This window comes from Molothrus aeneus, chromosome 10, assembly GCF_037042795.1.
Source record: "Molothrus aeneus isolate 106 chromosome 10, BPBGC_Maene_1.0, whole genome shotgun sequence".
Taxonomy (NCBI): Eukaryota; Metazoa; Chordata; class Aves; order Passeriformes; family Icteridae; genus Molothrus; species Molothrus aeneus.
Window position 1 is genome coordinate 13,443,535 of NC_089655.1, and position 24,080 is coordinate 13,467,614.

Sequence of the window (24,080 nt, forward strand, 5' to 3'; positions counted from 1 at the left end):
CGTGTCTCTGGGGAAATTTGAAATGCAGACAGTGTTTGCTATGTACCTGAAAACTTGGCTTACTCATCAACATCATAATCTTCTGTTCAGGAAATGTATTTCCATATTTCAATCTCCCCAGGCTCATAGAAAATTTCTAGGATTTCAGGGTGGGGGTTCAACTTTCTGATTAAAAGCCCTACTATTCATATAGGGCACATAGAAGTTTTTTCAAGCTATTGATAAAATGTTGTGTGGCAATGACTGAAGAATTAATAATGAAGGGATTACTAGCATGAATGAGGAATTTTATCTTAGTGTGTCAGGAGAGTTCATCATCTGTTCCTCAGTATGGAGGGGCTCTGTGCCAGTGGGGAAAAAACTCTGCAGTGCCAAACCAGGACTTCAATGGGCTCTATGACAGGCTGCAACAGTGTTCTTTCTTCAGATCATATTTATGGTTATGACACATCTCATAATTGGTAAAACTCTACTTATATCTGTCCATGCTGTTATCCAAAGTTATTAGGCCTTATTGTTCCATGTATGCCTTCTTTGTTCCTCAGTAATGTCATGTTTCTTTTTAAGTCTCTGGTTGTCTGAGGCCATAACACATGTACCAACTGTATTCCTTCTTGGCAAGCTGGTTAACGTGCCTCTGGACACCCTTGTAATATATGAAGGAAATGAAATGAAGTAGACAGTGATTGGAGGGAACCCTGAGAAGCTGGAGGGTAGGTCTGCCACCCAGCAGGACCTCAGCAAGGTAGGGGAAAGCACAGGTAGAAAGCTCCTTAAGTTTAACCCAGACAAATGTGAAGACTTGCTCTGAAAAGTACCAGCCCTGTGCAGCTGTGCTGGTGGACAGGGACCTTTGCAGCCTGGTGACAGCCAATGGCCCTTGGTGAGCAGTGAAGAGTGGCAGTGTCCAGTGCCATTAGTCACAGTGCTGGGTGTGCTCCCCTGGCCTGAGGCTGCCCTCAGCTGTCTGTGGCTGTTTCTGAACTCACCTGTGAGCAGTTGCTTTGCATCTGAAGGGTGATCCCAAGGTGCAACTGCTGTGAGAGGAACGGGTGGCAGAGGAAGAGACAAACCAGACCAAGCAGCTGAGCAAGTGTAATATCTTCTGTGGTACACCTGCATTTTAATTTGCCTTTGCATCACACTACAGGTCACAGTAGTTCCTCTGATTAATGTCTACTGTTCTTTTTGCTACCTGACACCTGATATAGAGGAGGAGACATTCATGTAAATCATCGGGTTCATATTCTTATCTTGCAATTATGCATCTCATTTCCAGGTTTTCACACTCAGTAGTACCTTTTATTTTTCAATCTGTCTTGAAGGTGTAGTGGATGGTGGCTGAAAGGATGTCATCTCTAGTGAAGTGTAAGTTGTGCATTAAGGAGCTGTTCTGCACAGAATATGTGCAAGTAAGAGAGCTGTGTCTTTCTAAGATTTGAGGACAAGACTTTAGCAGTAGTTCCACTGAAACTGCAGTGGTAAAAATCCATTATTTCCATTTCATGAGTCCAAAGATATTAATGTATTCAAAAGCCCCAGAATGAATAGCAATTGATTTTGTGACATGTTCCTGTTCTTCTGAAAGTATATTCAATAAATGAATCAAAACTTTTCTCAGTTAAAAGAAAATAAATAAACACATGCTATTGGAAAATATTTTATTGTTGGGCTTTTATAATTCTGAATATTTTTTATAGCGATGCATTACTTCCAGAATTAATAATTATTAGTCAGTTGCCCACAGCACCTTTGACCTCTCCAGTTTGTTGTTTCTCAGCATCTGATTTAGAGTGACCACTGATTCCTGCCTCCTCATTTTCAGGAACACAATCTGAAAATGCAAGATAGAATATGATGAATGAATGAGCAAAAGACTAAAGTCAGGGTGTGGCTTGAATGGCAAATAGACTTTGTTTGAAGAGGAGCTAAATTTAAAAGCACTGGTGATCACCACTCTTCTGTGAGAGCAAACAAGCCCTGCAGACCCCTGTCCATAGCCATGGTGTATGTGGTGTTCTGGTCAGCAATGTGTAGTGACCCTTTTTTTTTTTAGAGGAGAGTTTATCCATCATAGTTCTCTTTGATTCCTGGGATTTTTGTAGTACCTTAACCTGGAAGAAAGTCTTTCACTGATCACCTAAAAGGAGTGCAGTGATGGATGTCAGAGTTCAGCTGTCCTTCACATACACTGGGCTGGGTAACTGGTGACATTCTCCTCATTTTAAAAGGCTGCAAAGTTAGGTCTTGAGTTTTCTTCCATTCTCTCCTGTATTCCTCGTGCACTGCAGCTGTGCAGGAAGCTGTATCTAGCAAACTGAACTTTGTTTAGGGGGGTGGTGGAGGAGAGAAGTCACAGCAGAGGAAAGAAACACATTCCTGAGAGTCCTCATTACAGAGCATGAAGAGTATGGGAGACTGCTCATTTATCAAAGTTGTCCTCCACCCTTAAGCAGCTGTTCTGGTTTTGTGCATTGCCATGCAGTATTTGAACGTCTTGGGAAGCCACAGATGTTTGACTCATACACTGGACCAGATTTGATCCTTATTCCTATTGCTGGAGCCTTCTGGCTGAGATCACTGTGACTGAAATCTTGCTCCCAGCTCCCACTTCACTAAGGAGCAACAGTTTTGTTACATGTCAGGTCTGGCACTTGATCCTCAGCTGTTTCACCACCACTTCCTGTGTTTATAGCTGGACAGTGGGGCTTGGCTGTGGACATGACATTTACCCAGAATTATGACAGTTTACTGTGAACTTTATGCCTGACACAGATGTTTTAGAGAGAAATGCACCTTTGCATTCTGCGGCTTCAAAAAGTATTAAATTAAGAAAAACAAGGGCAGCATGAACATAGCATGGCTCAGATCAGCTGTTTTTCATGTATTGCTAGTCCAGGATGAAACATGAAGACAGTTTTTGTAACTAGGTGGTACATAATTGGATGTATATATCTATATTCTGATAGTGTGAGGGCTAATGTTTTAAATTATTGTTTTTGTGATTGTAATCCAGTTTTGGACTAATACCTGTAAATATGTTTGCATGATAATAACAACTTCTACTAGATTTTATGTGGTGGAAACAGTAAAGTAGTCATTTCTATGCAAAGAAACGTAGAATTAAAGTGAGGTTTGGCTGGAACCATACAGCTGTTCAATCCATATCCAGCTGTAGGGCCCAGATATGCCACCCCTCTATCATATGGCAGTGGTGGGAAATAGCCCAGAGAACCAGCCTGGTGCCTCGGGGGCCTGTGGCATTTCAGACCTCTGTCTGCTTTGCTTTATACTTCTTTTTGCTTGATCTGCCCTTCATTGTTTCAGTTTTTAATGTTCTGCTGGTACTTCTTCCATTTGAGCTTATTCTGTCTAAATTTTGCCTCTTGGAATAGAGGTTTAATTACTGAACAGATGTGTTGTCTTCATTCTGCCTGCTCTAACTGCCTTTATCTCTGTTCATTTTGAATCTTAGACTTTTAGCTCATTAAGTCCTGTGGAGCTAGAACTCAGTTTAAGACACAAAAAATAATGCTCTTATCAGATCTTGCTGCAGTTCTGTAAACAACTTCTTAATCGTGCTTTTATGTTAATGCCAAAGAAACAAATAAAAATTTGTTGCACTGTGATTATAAACAAACGAATACAAAATTGAAGTCTAAATATTGAGATGCTTTTCCTTCCTTTGGGTTTTGGGTTTTTTAAATTCTCTTTAATGCTTTCTGAAACAAGATTAACTAGAGACTTAAGTGGAAATGATTTAGTTATGAAAGAAAATAAAGAAAGTAAAAGAGAAATTGATGTTGCCTGAAATCATTCATGGTCTGAAGCTAGTGAAGAGGGAGAAGCTAAAATGTAGGTACAGGGGTTGCTTGGATATAAAGCCTAGGACATAACTGTGGGAATGCCTTGAGGTACAAGAATTGGAATGCAACTATGTGTAGTGAAATCTGCAAAAGCTGGGAATGTCATGCTCAGTGTTTGAGATCTGCAAGCAATTGGCAGCATTTTTCAGAACTGTTCTTGTAAAAAAACTGCTTTTCCTGAACTTGGGACCTGATTCAGTCTTTTTTCTTTTTTTTTTTTTTGTGTTCTTGGCTTGTACTCATGTGAACTAGAATGGAATTAGCAAGAGACAGTAAAGCTGTGGTTGTGTGTAGTCTCTCCTCAGTGGTATAAAGTTGGCTTAAGAAATCCCTGCTCCAAATCATTCTTCCCTGCCTATATAAGTTTTTCCAGGAAGAGCTGGGTTTTTCTGTAGGACTGAAATGTGAAATGTCTTATCCAATTTTCCAAAAAGCATTTCAGAAAACTTCCTATTATTTTTTTTTTCCCCAAGGCAGGCTATTACTGGTAAACAGTGTGGCTCCATGAGCAGTTATGCTGGAATGACTGAAAGAATGGGCACCCTGTGATGGCACCAGGGGCTTCCTTGACAGAAATGAGTCCATTTGGCTCTCAAGGCAACAGCCTGAATGAAGCAGCAATGTTCATGGACTCTGAACAAAGAGTCAAAGAGTCATCCATCCTCAGTCTCATGTTTTTTTCAGGTAGCAATAAGGAAGGAGGTGTCCAAAGAAACATGAGCTTAGAAGAAGGAAAAAAAAAAATCTGTGCTTTAGCAATGCTCCATGAAAGCAGCTTTTATTGGCAAGTTAAATTTGACTGGCCTGGAAGATTTGACCAGTGTAGACCAGAGGTAAATGATCTAATCAAGTGTGCCATCTGAACTCCCTGCAGAGTAATTGACACATGGCAAGTGCTGTATTTTTTCCTAATTTCAGTGCAAGGTTTTTCATGAAATAGCTGCCTTATTTGCAGGTTTGAGCCAGGAGTTCACTAAAAGAGTTAAGAAAATTCTCTCCAACTTTCAGTTTCTTTCCTTTGTTGTTAGCTTCAAACATATAGACTATTGTCTATACAAGAAGAGAAGAAGCCTATTTTGGTGTGATAGATATCAGGATTGATAAAATTTGATCTCAAATCTTTATCAATAGACCACATTTTAGCAGTGATGTAGTTTTTCTTCTTTGTACTGTCAAATTTCCTGCAATTCTTGTGGTTCTTTAAAATCTATGCTGTTTTATAGCTGAAATTTAAGTAAAACTGTGATGGCAATAAATGAGTTAAATGAATGCATGTCTGCCCCTTCTCCCCAGATTCAGAGTATTTTTGTGTAAAATTTTAAAGGAAAACCTCTTTTATACACACAGGGCAGCTTTAGAAGAGGTAGAAGGAGATGTGACAGAGCTGGAACTGAAACTTGACAAGGTAAGCTTTTAATTGAACAACGTTTGTCTCAGAAACATCAGAAAGTGTGTTTCGGTTTTGTTTTAAAGTTCACAGCTGGCAAGTGTCAGTGGCTGACCAAGCACCCTGCTCTGCAGAGGGGAGGGATCCAGGTGGAGCTCCCAGCTGGAGGCCAGGCTGGAGCAGAGCAGCACCGGGCAGCTGAACTCGTTCCTTCCCTGGGCGGGGGCCTCGCTTGTGCAATTCCCTCCTGAGTGGCCCTCGCTGAGCCCCTGTGACTCAGCCCGGGGAGCTGCTGCAAACTCCTTCAGCTCCCAGTGAGATAAAAGCCAGGGCTTGGTCATTGCTGCACCCAGAGCCTGCTGATCACAATGGCATGCACTGCAGACATCTGGGTACCCTCTGCTTTGGAGGTTTAAAATCCGTGCTGTTTGTCACTGGTAATCTCAGGCACAGCAGCCCGGTGTGTGTATAAATGTATATATGTATGTATATATGTATATTGTATTTATGTATATCCTTCACTGTTGTGTGGAGGACTTGACTACTGTAAAATTCATCCTGCATTTTGTCATGCTTTGTGCATGTATATAAGAAAGTACATGTAGCATCTTTTCAGCTCCTTAATATCTGTTTATTGGTTTCCTCGCCTTTGGAAACTTTTGTTATTTCTTTGCTAGTGTTTTGAGAGTGGCTTATTTTTGGTTTTCATCTGTATAAAGTTGCCTTTCCTTTGTGTTTGTGCTAAATGTTTTAAATTATTTTTATCTGTGTTTTCGCATGGCAGGCAGATGTCATTTGTTTACCTCCTTAACTGCTTTTTGAATACAACCTTTTTTTCCTGCAGCTGTTGAGTTGGCTGCAGAAAGCTGGAAACAAATATAAGATGGTGTCAAGCCTGAAGACTTGTTCTTTACTACTTGTAATAGTATTTCTAGTTTTTAGTAGCTAATAATCTAGCAACTTGCTCTTGCAAAATAAATTAGGATCCTTAATTTTGATTTGGTGTGAATCTTGGTGAAACTTTTGGGTATAACACATATTTTTACTGTAGGGGTGTGGAATCTGTTTTGGTAGATCACCCAGTGTGAGCATTTAAAGGATATGAAAAATCCAACTTGCAAGTTTGGCTTTTCCACCAGTCTTAAAGGTTTTGGGGAAAAGAATTCTCATATTTCTTAAATGGCATTATTCAGGGCCTTGTAGTACAATACTAAAGTTGAAAGCCAAGCTTCTTGTGTGAGCTGAAGCAACTATGGCCTGAGGGTAATAATTTGTCTAGGCTTGGTTGGTAACTTTTTCTGATCAGTTGTTCATACTAAACTTGGTTTTATTGTCTCACAACTTTGACTTTGGGCTATATTGTATGCAGTGTTGTGCTCTCTGGAAGAAAGCAAGCCCAGTTCAGGCTTGTGAATTTATAAGCAAAGGTAAAGGAAAAAGGTTAATGTTGATAGTGGGTTTTTTTTCCTGTCCGTTGTTCAAGCAACTTGGACATTCATCAGAATGAGGAAGATCATTCTTAGCTTTATGTTTTCCCTAAGGATCTGAGTCAACATAAAAATTACTGGGTAACTAAGGCAGGAAGGATGCTTGGATGGTTTCTTTGCTCCAACATAGGACCAAGTGCTTCTGTGTTGCTTTTCATGATAATTTATTTACCATCCTTGAAAGATCTTTCAGAGATGAAAGTTCAATCTTCTGGTTTTATTCTCAGCTTGCCTCAGGATGAGGGAGCTCAGTCATAATGCCCCCCATCTCAGGAGAGCATCCTGGCAATTGCAGTAACCAGTGGTCCTTACATTAATGGCCCAGTGCATACATGGTTCAAGAAGGGGGAAAACATCCCTCACAAGATACTGAGGACCTTCTTATCAGACTGCAGTTCCATGAGGCCTGAGGTGCTGACTGAAGCAGTGAGTGGTAGGGGTGGAAAGCCATAGAGATTAGTCTGTGAGTGGAAACATGATTGATTTCACCTCCTGAGATGTAACCATGGCTCTTCAGCTTTGTGCACAGAGCCTTTTGCTTTCCTGTTCCTGTATTCTGAGTGTCTCAGGATGAAACAACTGGTGTGGGTTTCGTTTTTGTTTGTTTTGTGGTGTTTTTCCTCAGAAACCACAATAACCTCATCATTTGCTCGGGTTATGTTTTAGCTGCTGTACTTTTTGCCTGTGTAAAACTCTCTTGAAATACGCACAACATGTCAGTTAGCAATAAAGCAAGTAAAAACTAATTTTAAAAGTTTATAGAGTGGTAGCTTTCCCAATAGCATATCTAATGACCTAGAGTAGTATTTTTATAGCTGTTACTACACAGTAGAAAGCTTTTCATAGAATCTGAGGGTGAGAATGTAACTTTTGAAATTTTTATTTTGTAGCCTTACTAAGCTCAGTGTTTTCATGTTTATATGATGGTGTAAAAACCAAATCAAAATAAGCCTTCTGCTTTCTCTCTATTTATATACTCATTTTAGCTGGTGAAGCTTTGTATTGCAATGATTGACACTGGGAAAGCATTTTGTACAGCAAACAAGCAATTCATGAATGGAATTCGAGACCTTGCACAATATTCCTGTAAAGATACATTGGTTGAGGTAAGTTTTTTGAGGTGAAAGTGGAGGGAGAGAAACATAACTTAAAAAAGGCACAACATAGCAGTTGGCAAAAGAAGTAGTTGAAGTTTATGGAATTATTTGCCTTTTTGCTCTTTTTCTTTGCTATCTCTTTTAGAGTGGGGGTTTCCCAGCTGTGGTGCACTGCAGGTGTCTGTACTGTTTAGTTTCAGCAGTGACATGGGTCTGCCAAATTTCAGAAAAGGTGTTAGATTAGTGTGTGCACAGGTGATTGCAACACGTTAACCTGTTTTTTTGAGTCAGAGTATTAAAAATTATGTGAAAAATATTAGTTAGTGTCATATTAAATACTGTAAATTAATGTTTTAGAGTATGTGTGCTTTCGATATCTTTAGTCAATTTGAATTTTTCCTGCTTTTCTTCAGTTTGGTGCTTTATATACAGGTAGATAGAAGTAACAATTTTCATGCTTGTATCTTTAATAGATTTATTTGCTATTACAGCCATGCTCTCCTAGCCTAGTGGTTTTAGTCTCATAATAGTGCTATAAGGAAAATGAATTTCCAAGTTATAAAAACTGAAAAGCTGTAAACCTCTGAAATGTTGCTTTTGTGCTGTGTTTTTAATAGGGCTTAATTTAAACCACTTTTATTTTCTCTTTACAGGCCAATTTGATGAAGTTCTCTGACACCTTACAGGAAATGATCAATTATCATAATGTGAGTAGTTCTAGCTGCAACATGGCACTGATAGCTCATCTTCAGTTATTTTTGATGAGAGATTAATGGTAAAGCCTTTCTTGTTGATAGTGTTTGCAAAGTAATGGTTTAAGTGGTGTTAAATAACTCTCATTTTATATTTATAATTATTTTAATAATGTTTTGTTTACAAGGTATTTATAAATATCCCCTTTTCTGCAGATTCCCATCTTGGTTTATTTTTCATTTGGAATTTGTAAGCTTTGGTGCTCTAAGACAGGAAATACTGGATAGTTTAATCTTTTTGAATCAAACTGATGGTAACAGTTACAGACTATGAGCTTTAGTGGTCTGAAATAATGATTGTCTTTTCCATAGTTGCTACTTTCTCCCCTATCCTTTATAAATACACAAAATGAAGCACCTATGATCTGCATATAGTTTTCTTTTTGGAAGGATAGCAGATTTAGGTAAGTGTGGAGAAAGGAGAAAATGCTAGGATTTAAGACTAATTGTAATTTTTAGCATGTCAGAGTTAATCAGAAACTTCAGTTTTCCCTGGGTTGAAAACTAATTTTATAATTTTGTTATTTTTTTCCTTTAAAGAGTTTGGTCTTGTATTCAGAAGTTTGTTCTTCGGTTTTTTCCTCTTTCATTGGCCCAACTGTTCTTTGTTAATTTCCCAGCAATTTGCTGCAAACAAACTGAAGTGTCTCCAAAGTGCTGAAAATATGCAGGACACTTAAAATGTGGGTTTTTCATACCACTGGGAGTTTAAAAATTGACAAGATAGAATGAAATGGAAGTCTGCTAGCTTCAACTTAGCTTTCTAAAAGTGTCTGATTAGGCTTTTTTTGTTTTAAATGCATGCTTTTAGAATGGAAGGGAGGAAAAGCAAAGCAGGTTAATAGCATTGTGTTTGATTTTCTTTCCATTATACAGAGTGTACAATCTAATGAAAACTGTAAAGAAGGGAGTAAGTGAACAGTGGTTCTTGGGTTGGAGACAAAAGGGAGGGCCAAGGTTCAAAGCAGCAGTTCTGGAGCAATTATATCTGTCATGTCAACGATTTCTGCAGAGTAGATGGAGCAGATAAACCCAGGCTGTCCCTCTTCATCACACATCTTGCTGCTGGAATCCCTCTTAACTATGTCTTTATCTGTGGTTTGCTCTTTTGGATACCTCTGACATAGGTCCTGTGTTATTGCTGTTGTTATTCTACGTGATGGTGCTTGCACTGCTTTGGTAAAATTTGGCATAGCACAACTCTTCCCTTTGGGCACTTTGAAGGCAGAAAGCAAAGAACAAACCATATTGAAGAAGATTTCTTTTCAGATCTAAGTAGGACCCATCTAGCTTTGCCCTGCTTTTTTTTTCCCCTCCATGCCCTTGCTGTGCTCAGACACAGTGAGAACAAAGTGGCTTTTACCAAAGGCACAAACATCAGGAGTGAGGCACAATTGCTCTACCAGATGTGTTGTGGTTCTGCATTGCTTTTTGTGAATCTGCTGAGTTCAGCAGGGCTTCCTGGCTCAGAGTGACAGGTGTGTTGCTGACCAAGGTGACAGAGCCAGTAGGAGGGTGAAGCTAGAGGAAAAAGAGGAAAGGAAGGATGGAAGGGGTAGGAGATGCTCCCACTGAGTTCTGGATGACTGTCAGTTTTTTTGTGTGAGGCTTTGCTACAAATAAGGGCAGGGACCAGCCTAATGCAGCATCTTCACTGATTCAGCAGTGGGGGAGTAGCTGTGACAGCTTATGGCAAATAGCAGCTTTCTTAGACTTGCAGTGTATGAAAGGTAGTATGTTGACAAGGTTGTAAATCTAATCAGATCATGGTCTGGGCACTTCTCTGGTTTTTTTAGGGGAAATTATTTCTTTGTGTTTTTCTGCCCAGCACGTTTTTTCTCTTCATTACTGTAAGCAGAATGCAAGGGCTCATATTTCTGGGAGTCCTCTAAACATTTGAGTTCCCATCTGGTTTTATCTTTTGGTATTGATCTTGATTGGTGCACTCCCCAGGAACTGGCAAGCTTAAATGTCAGCAGTGGGAGTAGTCCCAGCCTGACTTCCAGTTTGTCAAGAAGTTCTTTATTCTAGTTGTCTGCTTTTCTGGTTTCCCAAAGTGGGAATACAAACAGGTTCTTCCATGTGCTACTGGTAGATACAATTCTGGTTGAAAGGGTCCTCAGGAGGTGTGGATGGTTTGACTGCCTGCCTAAATCAGGGTCAGATGTGAGGTTGGAGCAAGTTGCTTTGGTCTTGAAGAGCTCCTAGCATGGAGACTGGATGCAAGGTACAGTACCACTGCTAATGAGTGGCTTTAACTCAGTCATGCTTCCTTTCAGTGTTTCTAGAAAAGAGAGATGAGCTGGTAAAGGTTTTGCTGTCAGTATTTGGCATCACATAGCTTCCCATTTCCAAATCTTAATAAAGAATCTGAGAACATTTAAGGAAAACATTTTTTGACCTTAAACTTTGAGGTTTTGGCTTGCTTTTTCAAGAAAATTCTTTAATATTTCAAGATCTTTACCTTTTATGAGAGATTCTGTTAAACTGGGCCAACTTTATTTTTGTGATGCTGCCTTGTGTATTTCTGTTATGTAGAATTGGAGGTGTAAAAGGGTTGAAAATTGAGGCAACATTTTTTGTCTGCACAATAAGTGACAAAAGGATTTATCCAGTAGTCATTGACCTGTTCCATTCCATCCTAAAACTCAGAGGGCAGATGTGAAGCTGAAGGAATGTGTGTTTTCATTTTCCAGTTAGAATTTTTTGGGTCATAAGAGCATATTCAAATTATCTCACATCCAGGTGTGCCTTGGCCTTAAAAACTTAACAAATATCTTAGACTTTACAATTCAAATGAATTTATTATATTTTGTGCCTCCAGCCTTCCTAAATCTCAAGATATTTTGGAACCATTGCTTAAATTACTTATTCTTAAAAAGAATCAGCCATTCCTTTTAGTAGTCCAACAGTGAGTGGTTTTTTACAAACATTCATGTAAAGGAGATGGTGCTGAATACTCATATATGCTGCATTTTCAGCATTAATTTCAATCCGTGGTTTTGGGGTTTTTGCCAGAAGTTAAGAGCATGTTCTTTCTGTGGTTTCATTTGTCTTTTAATTGTTGATAAATTGTGAAAGTCTAAGAAAAAAAAAAGGCTCCTTAACATTCAAAGTTGTTTCTTCAGGAACATTACTGTACAATTAACATAAATAAACTTCTATGAAACCAGGCATGTCAGGATGAGAGAAGCTCTTATGTCTCCTTATAACCACAGTCTTTAAGAAAAGAGTAGCAAAGGATGCTTGGTTTGAGTTATTTTCGTTATTTTCTCCCTCATCTTTTATTTATTTCAAAACTACTGTGAAGGGATTTATATTTTGATATTAGAGACACAGTGGTTTAATAATTACATTCTCGTGTAATTCTGCATAATTACCATTGGTATTTCTGAAATCAGAAGGTATGAATACCTCCAAGTTACTGACCTACATAATAATGTTTTCTTTCAGATTCTGTTTGACCAAATCCAAAGATCAATTAAAACACAGCTTCAGACTTTCGTTAAAGAGTAAGTTAATTTGCACTTGTAATGGGAAAATTATACATAAAATGGAATTTTAAAAATCTGATTTGAGTGGGTAAGTGAAACATCCTTCTTTTAAATTGCCCCCCATAAATTGAGAAGTGTATATTAAGGCTTTGTCAAAAATCACCCCGAGTCACTGAGGCTTTAGATCCAGCTGCAGAAATGTTGCAATAGGATGAATTACTGATCTAATTACATATTGTAATTGTCTAAGCTTGGGGGACAAAGCTTTTCCCCAGTAGGCATTGGATGTGTTCAGTTACATTTCAATTTTGTCCTTCCCTTGGAAAAGAAAGACAAGAAGCTTCTGTCATAATTTGTGGATTTCATTTGACCCACATGTATTGAAGAATATAAAATTTGAAATAGACACCAGCTATAGCAGTCCCAAGCTTGGTCTGTCTGGTGTAGCTTTAAACTCTTTTTCATGCTTTGGAATTAATTTGTCATCCATATTTCCTTTTTCCATAGAGATATTAGGAAATTTAAAGATGCAAAGAAACAGTTTGAAAAAGTGAGTGAAGAGAAGGAGAATGCTCTGGTGAAAAATGCCCAAGTTCAAAGGAATAAGCAACACGAGGTAGAGGAAGCAACCAATATTTTGACTGCAACTCGGAAGTGTTTTCGACACATAGCTCTGGATTATGTTCTTCAGGTAAGGACAGCAATGAAAGCTTTTCAAAACCATTTGTTACATATGGTTAGAGACATGTCCTTTACAATGTTAGAAGTTCTTTTTGTAAGCTTCTTGGAAGCTGTGGAGATTCAGGGAAAAAGGAAGAACTTTATCTGCGAGTAATTTCTTTTTAATAAAATCTGAGGAAAATTAATTGATGCATTCCTATTGCTTTAATGCTCTGGTATTCAGTGCCCTTGCTGCAGTGACACAGTTTAATTTTCAAGTTGAACATTAATTATGAAAAAACCCCAGTATATGCCTGATACTTAGCTAAATGTTTCATGAGTTAGATATGCTGCAGTTTCTTATATAGATAAAGTAAAAACTGTAACCTAGCCTAGGAAATGCAAATTACCTGAATAATTCTGATACAGGACGTTGGGTATTTCTGCAATTTTATCTGTATGCTTTGGGTTGTATTCAGCTTGTCTAGATGCCTCAGAGTTTGGGATTGTGCTGTAAGGGGAGTCAAGAACTTAACTATTCTTTATCTTTTTAGTGAAAATCTCCCATACGGTGTTGAGAGGTGTTCTTTGTCATGCTGCTTTCTATTCTTAAATACAGTAGTAAATTTTCTTTTGATACTTAAAATTCATCTGTTTCATACTTATCCACAACTACAGCAAAACAGGATTATTGCAACTCAGATGGTGTGAGGGGTTGGGGGCTCCCAAATAGGTCTGAGCTTCTCCTATGATCAAAAACAGAACAGCTATTTACAATTAAGCTGGTTTTATATTAGACATTATCATCTTGATTTGTGACAGTCCAGTCAGTTATTTAAAGCTTAATTAACTTCTCTATAAATTGCATTATGAGTTGTAAAATGAAGTGGAGCCTATCAGCTGGGCATGGTCACAGACATGGTGGTCAGTGGTCAATTCTGAACTCCAACTTTTTAAACACTAAGGTCATTTTGATGTTTAACAAGTGGTGTGAATTATTCCCCACAGGATTATTTGTACTTGCACTAAATGGTGGGGGCAGCTGGCAGCCACTACTATAGGAGGCCAGTTCCTTGTGTGTGCTTTGAACTGCAGGTTCAAACAACTTCCAGGTTGTTTGCCTCCTGGAATTTGTATGTTCAAAGTATGAGCAGTTCCTGGGATACAGATGCATCTAGAGTAACTGGGAACAGTTTCAGCATCTCTCAATGTGGACAAAAATCAATTCAGTTTTAGGAATTGTGTCTGCTTCAGTGATTCTTTTGGGAAAATGGCTTCACAACTATGGTCTCCTTGTAGCTAGATTTGCTCTAAACTGTAATTCAAAACCTTTGCTTTCCTTTTATTTTTCTTTGCCTCACAGGCCAAGGGTTTATTCTATACAAACAAATCTCAATTATTTTTGCTGCAGAAAGTTTTCCAAAATAATGACCACTTAAGTATAGAAGTAGAATCTGGTTTTGATTATAGCTGCAGCAAGTTTGTTTATTTTGCTGAAATTCTAAACTGACATAGATGTGTCAAATTAAAAAATCAAGCCTGTTTCTGCTAAGTGGGTCTTTTAAAGTAAAATCTGTAGTTTGGATGGCAACCTTTTAAGATTGGATAAAGAAGATAGGGGAACTAGGTGAATGTGAAAAATTGGTCATTTTTTTCTATATAATGTGGAATGCCCTAAGTTCTAGGGCAACACCTTTAATCAGTGACTTCAGCTAGCTTAAAAGCCCAGGTATACCCAGGAAGTTATTTATTGAACCTATTACGTTCTTGCTTGCCTGGGACTATTTTTGGGATACTTAAATACTGTGAGTCTGAGAGGAAAAGTAACCCTGCTCGCATCCTTCAGTCTGCCCTGGCAGCACTGCAACTTCTGCAAGGAGTTGGTGGGCTGGCTTGGCTCATCTGCTTGAAACATCTTGAATTCAATCTCTTGAAAATGAAAACCAATTTTCCTTGAAAGTTGTATTATATTACTTCTAGCAAGCAAGTGGTGTCCTGTATTTTCCCTACTGATATAAGAAAATTGTAACTATCACCATGAAGCTCAAGCTTTGCAAGCGTTCTCTGATTGCATCACTGATGTCATGACAGAACTAGAGTGCATCTTCTTTTAACAGTATTTTGGGAAGTCTGATATTGAGCTGTCTTCTTCCAGTGTTTTAAGCTTGGATGTGATTATATGGGGAAAATTGAAAATAAAATAAGTTTGGAATGAAAGGAATTACTTGTTTGTTCTTTTCTCCTAGATCAATGTTCTTCAATCTAAAAGGAGAGCAGAAATCTTAAAATCGGTAAGATACACTTTATCCTCTGTATATCAAATATTTTAATCCATCTGAAATTAAAAATATGACCACAAAGCAGTATGTTAAAGATTTAGTCCTTTTATTGATCAGAAATGTTATCAATACATTTGGCAGTTTGGTGACTGTCAGTTTGGCCTGTAGTGTAGCTGGGCATGCATGTTTAACTGTTTTTGACAATCCTTCCGGTTCAGATTTGAACACTTGTAGGTTTTCACTACTCTTGATCTGTTGGTAATTGCTCCATGGTTAAAATCACTTTGTTTGCTGAGAATTCTGCTGTTTAGGTCCGATTTTTTACTTTGTAAACAGTAAGTGCTACTTATAATCTATTCTAAGATGAATTCTGTTCTTTCTAAGAACGGGGCAAATTTTAATATGAATAGTATGGTATCTGCTAAATTAATATAAAGCTATACCTGCATGCCAGTTTGCTTCACATTGAATTCCCTTTTCTACTTCACATCTCTGTTAAAAGTTTATTGAGATGGAGAGTGACAAATTAAACAGTGCTGTTCTTTCAAATGTCTGAAGTTGCTCTCCCATAATTTTCTTAATCTCTTAAAAAGCAGAAACTTTACTTGGGTTGGTTTATAACTGCCTGCTATTCTGCTCCCAACTTGTTTTCTATTTTAAGGCCAGACAGTCTTTTCAGCTCTTATGAGTTTGAATCATTAGTAAAATATTCTGTAGCCCCTCTGAACCTTTCATGTCCCAGTTAAAGAGAGATAACAAAAATTTCAGGTGACATGAATTAGAACTAGTTTTCTGCCATTAAGTAGATTTCTTTCGTTTTGCTCATGGAGCTAATGCTATCAACTGATTTCTGAAATTTTTGGCTTGGTTCTGTTCTTGCTTTACTTTGCACGTTTATTTTACAACATTGGAAGCTCTATGACTTATTGATGTAAAATTATCAGGACATGAGAGGAGAAATTAAACATGAAATTGTAGGTTGTGTGAATTAAATGACATATTTATGTGATATGTGATACCATTTTTAGGAGAATAAATATTTACTTTGTTCCCTCTAGATGTTATCCTTTATGTATGCACATCTGGCTTTTTTCCATCAAGGCTATGATCTGTTTAGTGAACTTGAGCCCTACATGAAAGAGCTTGGTGCACAGGTAACAAATTATTTTAAAAATGCATAACTATATGCTGAAATGGAAGAAATCTTTATATATGCCAGCATATCAGGTACTTCACAGATTTATTCAACAAAAAGGGAGTTGTAGTATGATACAGGCAAAAAATAAAAAATACGCTGTAATGAAAGGAATGAAAATAGCTACAAACTGAAAGTTGTCTGTTTACTAAAATTAATGCTACCTTTAGGATTTGTATACTAAGCATAGCCATGTACTGCTCTGTGAGGTACATTGTGATATTCAGGATACTGGATTATTTGGATTTCAAAATTTTTGTATATGACCCATGTTTATAAATATATCTAATAATCAAAAATAGATTAGACTGGTTTTTCTTCTACTCATATACTTTATTTACTGTATAAATTATGCAGTCTGTATAATTAAAATTTTATGTGTGTAAATATAACTTTGATGTTAGCAGCTTAGACCGTAAAATGGAAGTATGATTTTAATAAGTAGTGCAAAATTTAGTTCCTGCATGGAATCCTTCTTACCCAGTTTTGTTGTTTAAGGACAGACAATTGACACTTCTGGGTTTTCAGCAGGGGACTCATGAAAAGCTTAGATGGACCACTGCCAACTGCACACAGGAGACATTGAAAATGGTTATGCAAATAGATTGGAACATACACTATTGAAATGAACATCTGTCTGTGGTGCAGGAAGAAGACTCAGCAGTGTCTTGACTTGCTTTTCAGTGCAAGTTATATGAGCACTTTCTATTTGCCTGAGGACTTGCAACAAGTGCTCTGATATAAACCCCTCTATTGCCACTTCCCAAACAGATCTACAAAGGAGCTAACCAATTTTTTAAGTGTCTGTCCAGATAAATAAGCAAATAAAAAGCAAACTTTCACAGCAAACTTTTACGTTCATCTTGAGTAGAAGCATCATTGAATGTCATTCATTGAGTGGCATTGAATGAATAAGAGATTAAATTGTTCTGAGCTGTGCAGTGGAGCAGATTGGGAGCTGTAGAAAATAACTCCAACAATCCAATGGCTGAATAGTTACTTTTCTGCTAGACTAGGCCCCAGTTGGGTCTTAATTATGTGTAGAGACATGTCAGGTCTTTGTATAATCGGGGCACCTGAACAGTTCAGGTGGATGTTACTCTTCCATAGTTGTGCCCTTTATTCTTCAACACCCTTCTAGTTGGGCTGTAAGTGTTGAACTGTAGTGTATGGCTGTGTAACACGTGTCCTGTACTGCTGTGGAAGAGGGGATAGGGAAAGGAGACACAAACTATGGAGTTAATAGTGGGTTATGTCATCAGCCAGGCTTCAAAGTTTCCCTTTCATTGACGTGATTGGAGCAAGAAAACACAAGGTTATTTTTGAATGTCTGGTCATGCTTTTGCTTGATCTGGTAAGGAGCACTGTGTAGCATTCATTTTGGTGCTGGTATCATAGCAACTGAAGGAGTTAAATTTAGAAAATCCATAGCTAAGAATGTTTTAAATATATTGCAGTTGGAGCAAGATGGACTGAAGACCCTAAAGTTGTACAACTTGCGCAATTGTTCTTTTGTAGCAGACCTTGGCATTTAAATAATGGATATTTTTCATGACAGAAGCAGATTTGTAAATAACTGTTGAAAGTTTTACCAATTGATGGCTTTGCAGCTTGTACTGGTTGAAGCTTCTGCCTTTAACAAAGTATGTTGTGACATAACGGGGATTTGCTGGATTTTTGTGAAAATGCTGTTAGATTCCTTCTGTTGGTGAGTGAGTTTTCATTCCTAGGTGAATTTTGTGTATGATCTTAATTACAAGTGTTAGCAGCATCTGAAGTAATAAAATTCATCTTAAATAGTGTAGTTATAGCTTTGAATTATTTTTGTCTGTATTTTCAAAATAACTATTTTATTGTGATGGAACAGGATTAAGCAATTTTGCTTTCGGATACTTCAGGTCAGGGTAGGATGCCTTGGGAATCAGATCATTGTATGGGAATCTTTAATAGTGTGCAAGCATAATATGAGCTTTTGCATGGAAACTATGGTTTTTGGTTCTTTTCATATGAAATGTGGTGTTAGCTTAAAAAGAAAACATTTGAATTTTCATTGAGATGACTACTCAAAAAGCTAAGTATTTTAATCTGACTTAATTCTCCTCAGAATGCCAGTTAGAGCATTATGTTTATAAAAATATATTTACCAGTAAATGCAGTAGTTTGAAAAACCTAATTTTCAGAAAATTACTCAGTAATCCTATAATGACTGGGATTTTGATAGTTTAGTTGTGATTTGCTACAGCTTTTGGTAGTTATATGCTGTTGGTCTCTTCTAAGACAATTGATGTGCTGCTCACCTGAGTGAAAAGGAAGAAACTCTGGTTTGAGCTTGAAAACAGGAATGGTGCAATGCTGTCTTCATAGTAAAAAAAAGTAACTGGTGGAATGAGCTGCTGTTAAGAGTTTTGTTTTGGCTGTGGTAAATGTACCCTCAAATGCTTGTATTCAAGGTAAATTAGAGGTTTGCCCTACCCTGAGTGACTGCCTTCTGTTTCGTCTAATGGGGTAGAAGGAAGAATTTCTTGGGGTCCATTTGCAGATTCCAAGAAACTTGATCCCTATAAAATTTTGAACAGCACTTGACCCAGTTCTCATCTTTATCACCAGAGAAAGGGTTTCCCACAGGTTGTTGATGCAAAACAATGTTTGAGCCCAGTCTGGTTTAGAGGCTTGTGTTATTTTTAAGTGCTAAAGCTGCATAGATGTGGCATTTGGACACTTCAGCCTTCAATGTGTTCCTGTTCACAAATACCTGTAAAGGTGTGCAAGTGCTGATACGGCCTTTTGAGCCAGAGGGGAAGACAGGGAGAGAAGAGTTAAAAAAAGTAACAGAGTACAGAATTGGATCCAGATGTTTCAGCTTTCTGATGGCTCCATAATTGTTGGAGAATGTCTAGCACAAGGGTGTAAGGGCCTGTTAGTGTCCCTTTTCTGTTATTTATATCATGTCAAGCAGGGCAAGTAAAAGACTGGGGAACCAGCCAGAGTTGGCAGGGCCTGCCACTGGGGTTCTGAGAGCGGTGGCGGCGGGGATGCTCTCTGTGGGTGGATCAGAGGATCTGTCAGTCACTGTGCCCTGTGCAATGAGTGCCCCAGCTGGGAGCTGGTGCTCCTGCTGTTCTGGCTATGCCCTGTCCCACAGACAGGGAGAGCTGCGGGCTGAGCCCTGCACACGGTGCTGCGTCTGCACCGCTGGGCACGGCGCGCTCCGGCCGGGCAATGGCAGCCTTGTGGTACAGGCTCTAGGCTGGGCTTTCAGGCAACATCTGCTTCCCTGCTGCATTCCTAACTTAAACATGAAGGCCTGGATAAAACAAACAAACAACAAAACCAAGAGAATCAAAACTGTAAAACAAAAACAACCAAAACAAGCAACTAACCACAGAAGAAAACCCCTATCAAGCTTTCTCTTACAGGGTATCTTAAATTTGCTCTTTTTTTTTTTTTGTGATTGTAAAAGGAAATTTTTTTTGGCTAGTGTCCTTTTTATCATCAGAGACTTTGTAAGGATACTAACTTAAATATTCTCTGTGACAATCTCAGTTATGTTCAAAATGATATTTTTATTTCCAAAATTAATTTGATTGTCTCTACCTAAGATCTCAAGCAATCTTGCTCGAGTACTGCTGGTCAGCTGATCAAAACTATCGACACAAAATCCTAATTGAGACAGTTCTCCCACTTTGTGGAGGGAAAAATCCATAGCATTTGCTCCTTCTAGTTTTTGCTGCTCCTGCCAGTGCTGCTGCATAGGCCAGCAAGAGCAGCTAAAGCATGAGTCATCCTCCTGGGAGACTGAGCACCAATGCGGTACAGAGTCGCATATGCTTGGCACCATGCTGTTCTTTGAGACAGTTCTTCTAATGCTTACAAGAAATGTACACCTTGGTAGAGGTTAATTCAGGGTGGCAGAGCAGTGCTTTAAACGAGGCTTCAGTGGTTATTCAAGGTAAACAATTTGTGACAAAGAAGTAATTATGCTATGCAAATAAAAGAAAAGTCTTGCGATGTCTAGACATAATGTGTTAGTTCTTTCTTTTTTTTTTTTGTCAGCATTGTGAAATCTACTGAGCCAAATTTCTTATGATAATTGAAAGATCCAATTTTCTGTTTCTCTTTACAGCTGGATCAGTTGGCTGTAGATGCTGCGAAGGAGAAGAGAGATATGGAGCAAAAGCACTCCACTATTCAACAAAAGGTACTAAACAGAATGTAAAAGGCAGGCTGCACACACTTTTTTTTCTTATCTGTAGCATCTCTCCCCAGCATCTCTGCATCAGAACTGCAAGGGATGGTATTTTTAGTGCAGAGAGACAGACTGACATGTCATTAAGTGTAAGGTTGGATTGCAGATACTAATTTTGTGTTACTGAACAAAATATTATGCTTAGTTTTTACTGAAACATAAATAGAACAGTAGAATTTATTTGAATGCTGAGATTCTAACATTTCAGTAGAACTCCTAATTCATATTACCTTGAATTGAATAAGTTGTACAGGTTTTTGTGTTTCCATGCTGTGTGTTTGTAGAAGAGGTGTATGTGCTGCACAGCCCTACAGCAATAAGTTTCACTTTGGACTGTGCCAAATCCAAGTGCAGCACTTGGAGCTTGTGTGGCAGCTGCTGTTGCATATGAAGAACAAAAGTAAACTTTTGTAAAGAGTTGGTTCAGCTGTGCACAGATATGGTATTGAGAACTTTTAATTGGTGTTTTGGGAAAGATTTGTGCAATAATTCTTTTTACTTCTTGAGAAAAATTTAGGTAATTCATGTTGGGGGAATGACTTCTGTTTGGATGTTTCAGAAGCTCTAGATCAGTATTGGTTTTGCAGGTATAATGCTAGAAATTAAAAATATTTCCACTGAACTCTCTGGTAGTGAGCTACAGGCACTTTTGAAAGGGATTAGATACCAGTTTAAAGGTAATGCTACACTTCTTACTCTCATTCAAATATGTTCTGGATCTGTTCAAGTGGCATAAATTTTAAAAACTCCACCCAATAGAAATGAAATCTGATAACTAAATAAATTCAGGAATGAAAACATTCTGAGATTGTAAATTGGGTAGCCTTAGTAGGAGCCAATATTAATGCTCATGGGAAAAGAGAACATCTTTGGTTGCTGCAAACATTTTTATTGGTGCATCCTGTCATCCCTTTAGGAGTTGGTGGGAAGCATTAGGATTGCTGTGAAATTGAGCAGATGTGATGATGAGGGCAGAGCTGACATGCTGTGCTTAGAGTCAGGAGATAAATGCAGGCAAGGAAGGGGAAGAAAGGGGGGAATGGGAAAGATGGAGCTTGAGAATTAATGTTGAAGGTCAGAGTTTAAGTTTTTTGGGCTTAAAGGCTCAGTTTCAGGAATGGACAGTAATTGAGAGGTTCTCTGTTAAGAGAACAGTGGTGCTTGCTGAAGGACATAAGTTATGAGCAATTATCTTTTAATTGGCCATAGAAATAATAACTAGTTACCATGAATTATGGTCACTGCTGTTGCCAATGGTATTTACAGTCTTTGTTTTTTCTTCAAATGCTGCTTAAGGCTGCTTTACAGGTAAACTATTTCTACTAGTTTCAATTATTACTGAAACTTTTAAGCTTCATGAAACTTGATAAGCCATATCTGTGTGTAATATAAATATTCTTGATTTCTAGTAGGAGTGACAAGCACAATAATGTTCCTTTTATTGTTGCTTACTTTAATTGACAATTTCATGCTGTCTCTAAAATATAATCAGGGCAATCAGAATGTACTGTATGTTGTCCTCTTAAGTTCTGTGTTTTGAGTTGTAAGTGTTGTCTCCTGTCCTTATCAGAGAAGTCACTGTCTCATTTTGTGCTGATAATGCCTAGACTGTGCTTTATTGGAGATTCCTCTTACAGCTTGTCCAATCATTTTCTTGTTTCCTTATTCAAATCACATTGTCTGTTTTTGTCTCATCCTACCTGCTTTTCCCAACCTTCACACCAAGTTAGCTTCCAGCTCATCAGGATTTCAGAACTGCCTTAGACTCTGGATCTTTTTATCACTACTTGTCATCTGGTCACCCTGTCCCAGATGGCAACTTTATTCCCCGTTCTCTTCTCATGTCTTGTCATGTTGTTTTCCACTATGTTCCCAAATCTTCCAGTGCCAAATCCTTCCATGTTTTTTAACAACTGAACCTTCTGAAGCTTATTGTGTTGAATATTCCATGAGGTATATATGTATTTAATATACTGAAGTTCTAATCTAATGCTTCAGAATGATGCCTTTCCTTCATTGTGTGGATAAAGAGCAGTTCCTTTTCTGAAATGTATAGGTAAGTGCATACGTGCACACACCTACCCACCTACTACCTGTGTTTGCATATATGTGCATATGCATGCAGAATAATTGCACTAATTAAATAATCCATCTCACTTTTCTGTATAATCATTGTCCTTAATTAGGCTGTTGATGGAGAGGCTATTAAAAGTGTCATGGAAGGGCTTGGTCACCAATATAGTGTGATTTCTTTTTTAGCAGAGCTGATAATCTGATTTACTTTTTTTAATTGCTTATAAGTTTTGTGGTCTATTTACTCAGCAAATGTGCAGGAAACATTTTCTTAACTTTATTTTTTTCAGTGCAAGAAAATATTTTTTCTGTATTAAACTGGAGCAACACATGCTGTGAATTAATCTAGAAATTTCATGATCATTCTGGGAAATTTTTGTAAGATATTTTTATAAGTAAAGATTAATATTAAAAGAGTGGTGTCACACTGTCAATACATTAGACATGACTCTTGTTTCCTGAGCAGTTTGCAGCCCCGTGCCGTAGCAACGCGTTTAATTAAGAAAATATTTTAAAAATCAGTTGCACCTGCAAACAGCTTCATGGTTTTTGGGTATTGTGTCAGACCTAATATTTTGTTCTAAAATGAAGATGATACAGGAAAAGTATTTGCATTGAACTTCAAAAAGCTTTTGTTGTATTCAAATCCCTTTTCCATTAAAGTAAAAATCTGCTTCCAAAGAAGTGCTCAGGAAACAGCTGGAGTGAGAATGATTTGAAAATTAACATATTGAGTAAACAAGGTGATAGGAAACCAGCTGCTACTACAATCACAAAGCAGGCAGAAACCAGAGCTGCTGTTGAGAAGTTGTGCAGACTAACTTCTGTCTCCAAAACCAGAGATGTGCTTGTATTTCAAGTGACTTGTTTGCTCAATGGCACTCTCACATTCTCTCACTCTGTCTTGGGCTGTAAACCGTGTTACTTGTGGTGTCTGTTGTTTCAAACCCTTCCTTGAGGGACTTTTCAGCTTAAGTGTGACAAATATCTCTTGCCAATGGAATGGGAATGGGAGCAGCTTTCTAAATGGGAGGTTTGCACAATTAGTACCTCCTGTTTAGTGTATGCTGGCCTAATTTTTCAGGTTAGTGTTTTCTTTAGTACTTATGCTCTCCCAATTTCTGCCTTCTTAAAAAACTTTTAAAATGCTGAGTCTCTAAAGTAAAAAATAATTTGGATTACACATTAAATGTTAAAATATAGTTCCTAAGATTTACTGGTAAAATGGTTTGATTAGCTTTCATGGCCTGATAGCAATTTTGAAAGTAAATCAAAAGCTCTGCTACTGAAAAGTAATGGGAGGTTTTGTTTTGGGGGAACAAGAAAATCATACACAGAGAAACAGTAAACGTGCTCTGAAATGAATCAAGGATGTGTGATGAATTGATACGTTCATACGAAAATGCATTCACTGAAACACTGTCAAGAATATTAAGTGTTCTGTGACACACCAGATTAGTATTATTTCTGGAGATGAAAGTTGTTTTTCCATTGCCAGCTGGTTTGCTGTACCCCATGGACATTTAAAGAAAAAGGGTGGAAAA

The 24,080-nt window shown here is 37.9% G+C and overlaps 1 protein-coding gene across 3 annotated transcripts in view; it reads left to right on the plus strand.

Annotated features, from left to right (window-relative positions):
* The window catches only part of ACAP2 (ArfGAP with coiled-coil, ankyrin repeat and PH domains 2), a 63,093-nt gene that overhangs the window by 11,712 nt on the left and 27,301 nt on the right, over positions 1 to 24,080 (plus strand). For all 3 annotated transcript variants that reach the window (XM_066556333.1, XM_066556334.1, XM_066556335.1), the window contains exons 2-9: positions 5,214 to 5,271; positions 7,727 to 7,846; positions 8,491 to 8,544; positions 12,043 to 12,101; positions 12,591 to 12,774; positions 14,990 to 15,034; positions 16,081 to 16,176; positions 20,341 to 20,415. In XM_066556333.1, the coding sequence (XP_066412430.1) occupies positions 5,214 to 5,271; positions 7,727 to 7,846; positions 8,491 to 8,544; positions 12,043 to 12,101; positions 12,591 to 12,774; positions 14,990 to 15,034; positions 16,081 to 16,176; positions 20,341 to 20,415 (691 nt within the window). The remainder of the gene's footprint in view (positions 1 to 5,213; positions 5,272 to 7,726; positions 7,847 to 8,490; positions 8,545 to 12,042; positions 12,102 to 12,590; positions 12,775 to 14,989; positions 15,035 to 16,080; positions 16,177 to 20,340; positions 20,416 to 24,080) is intronic.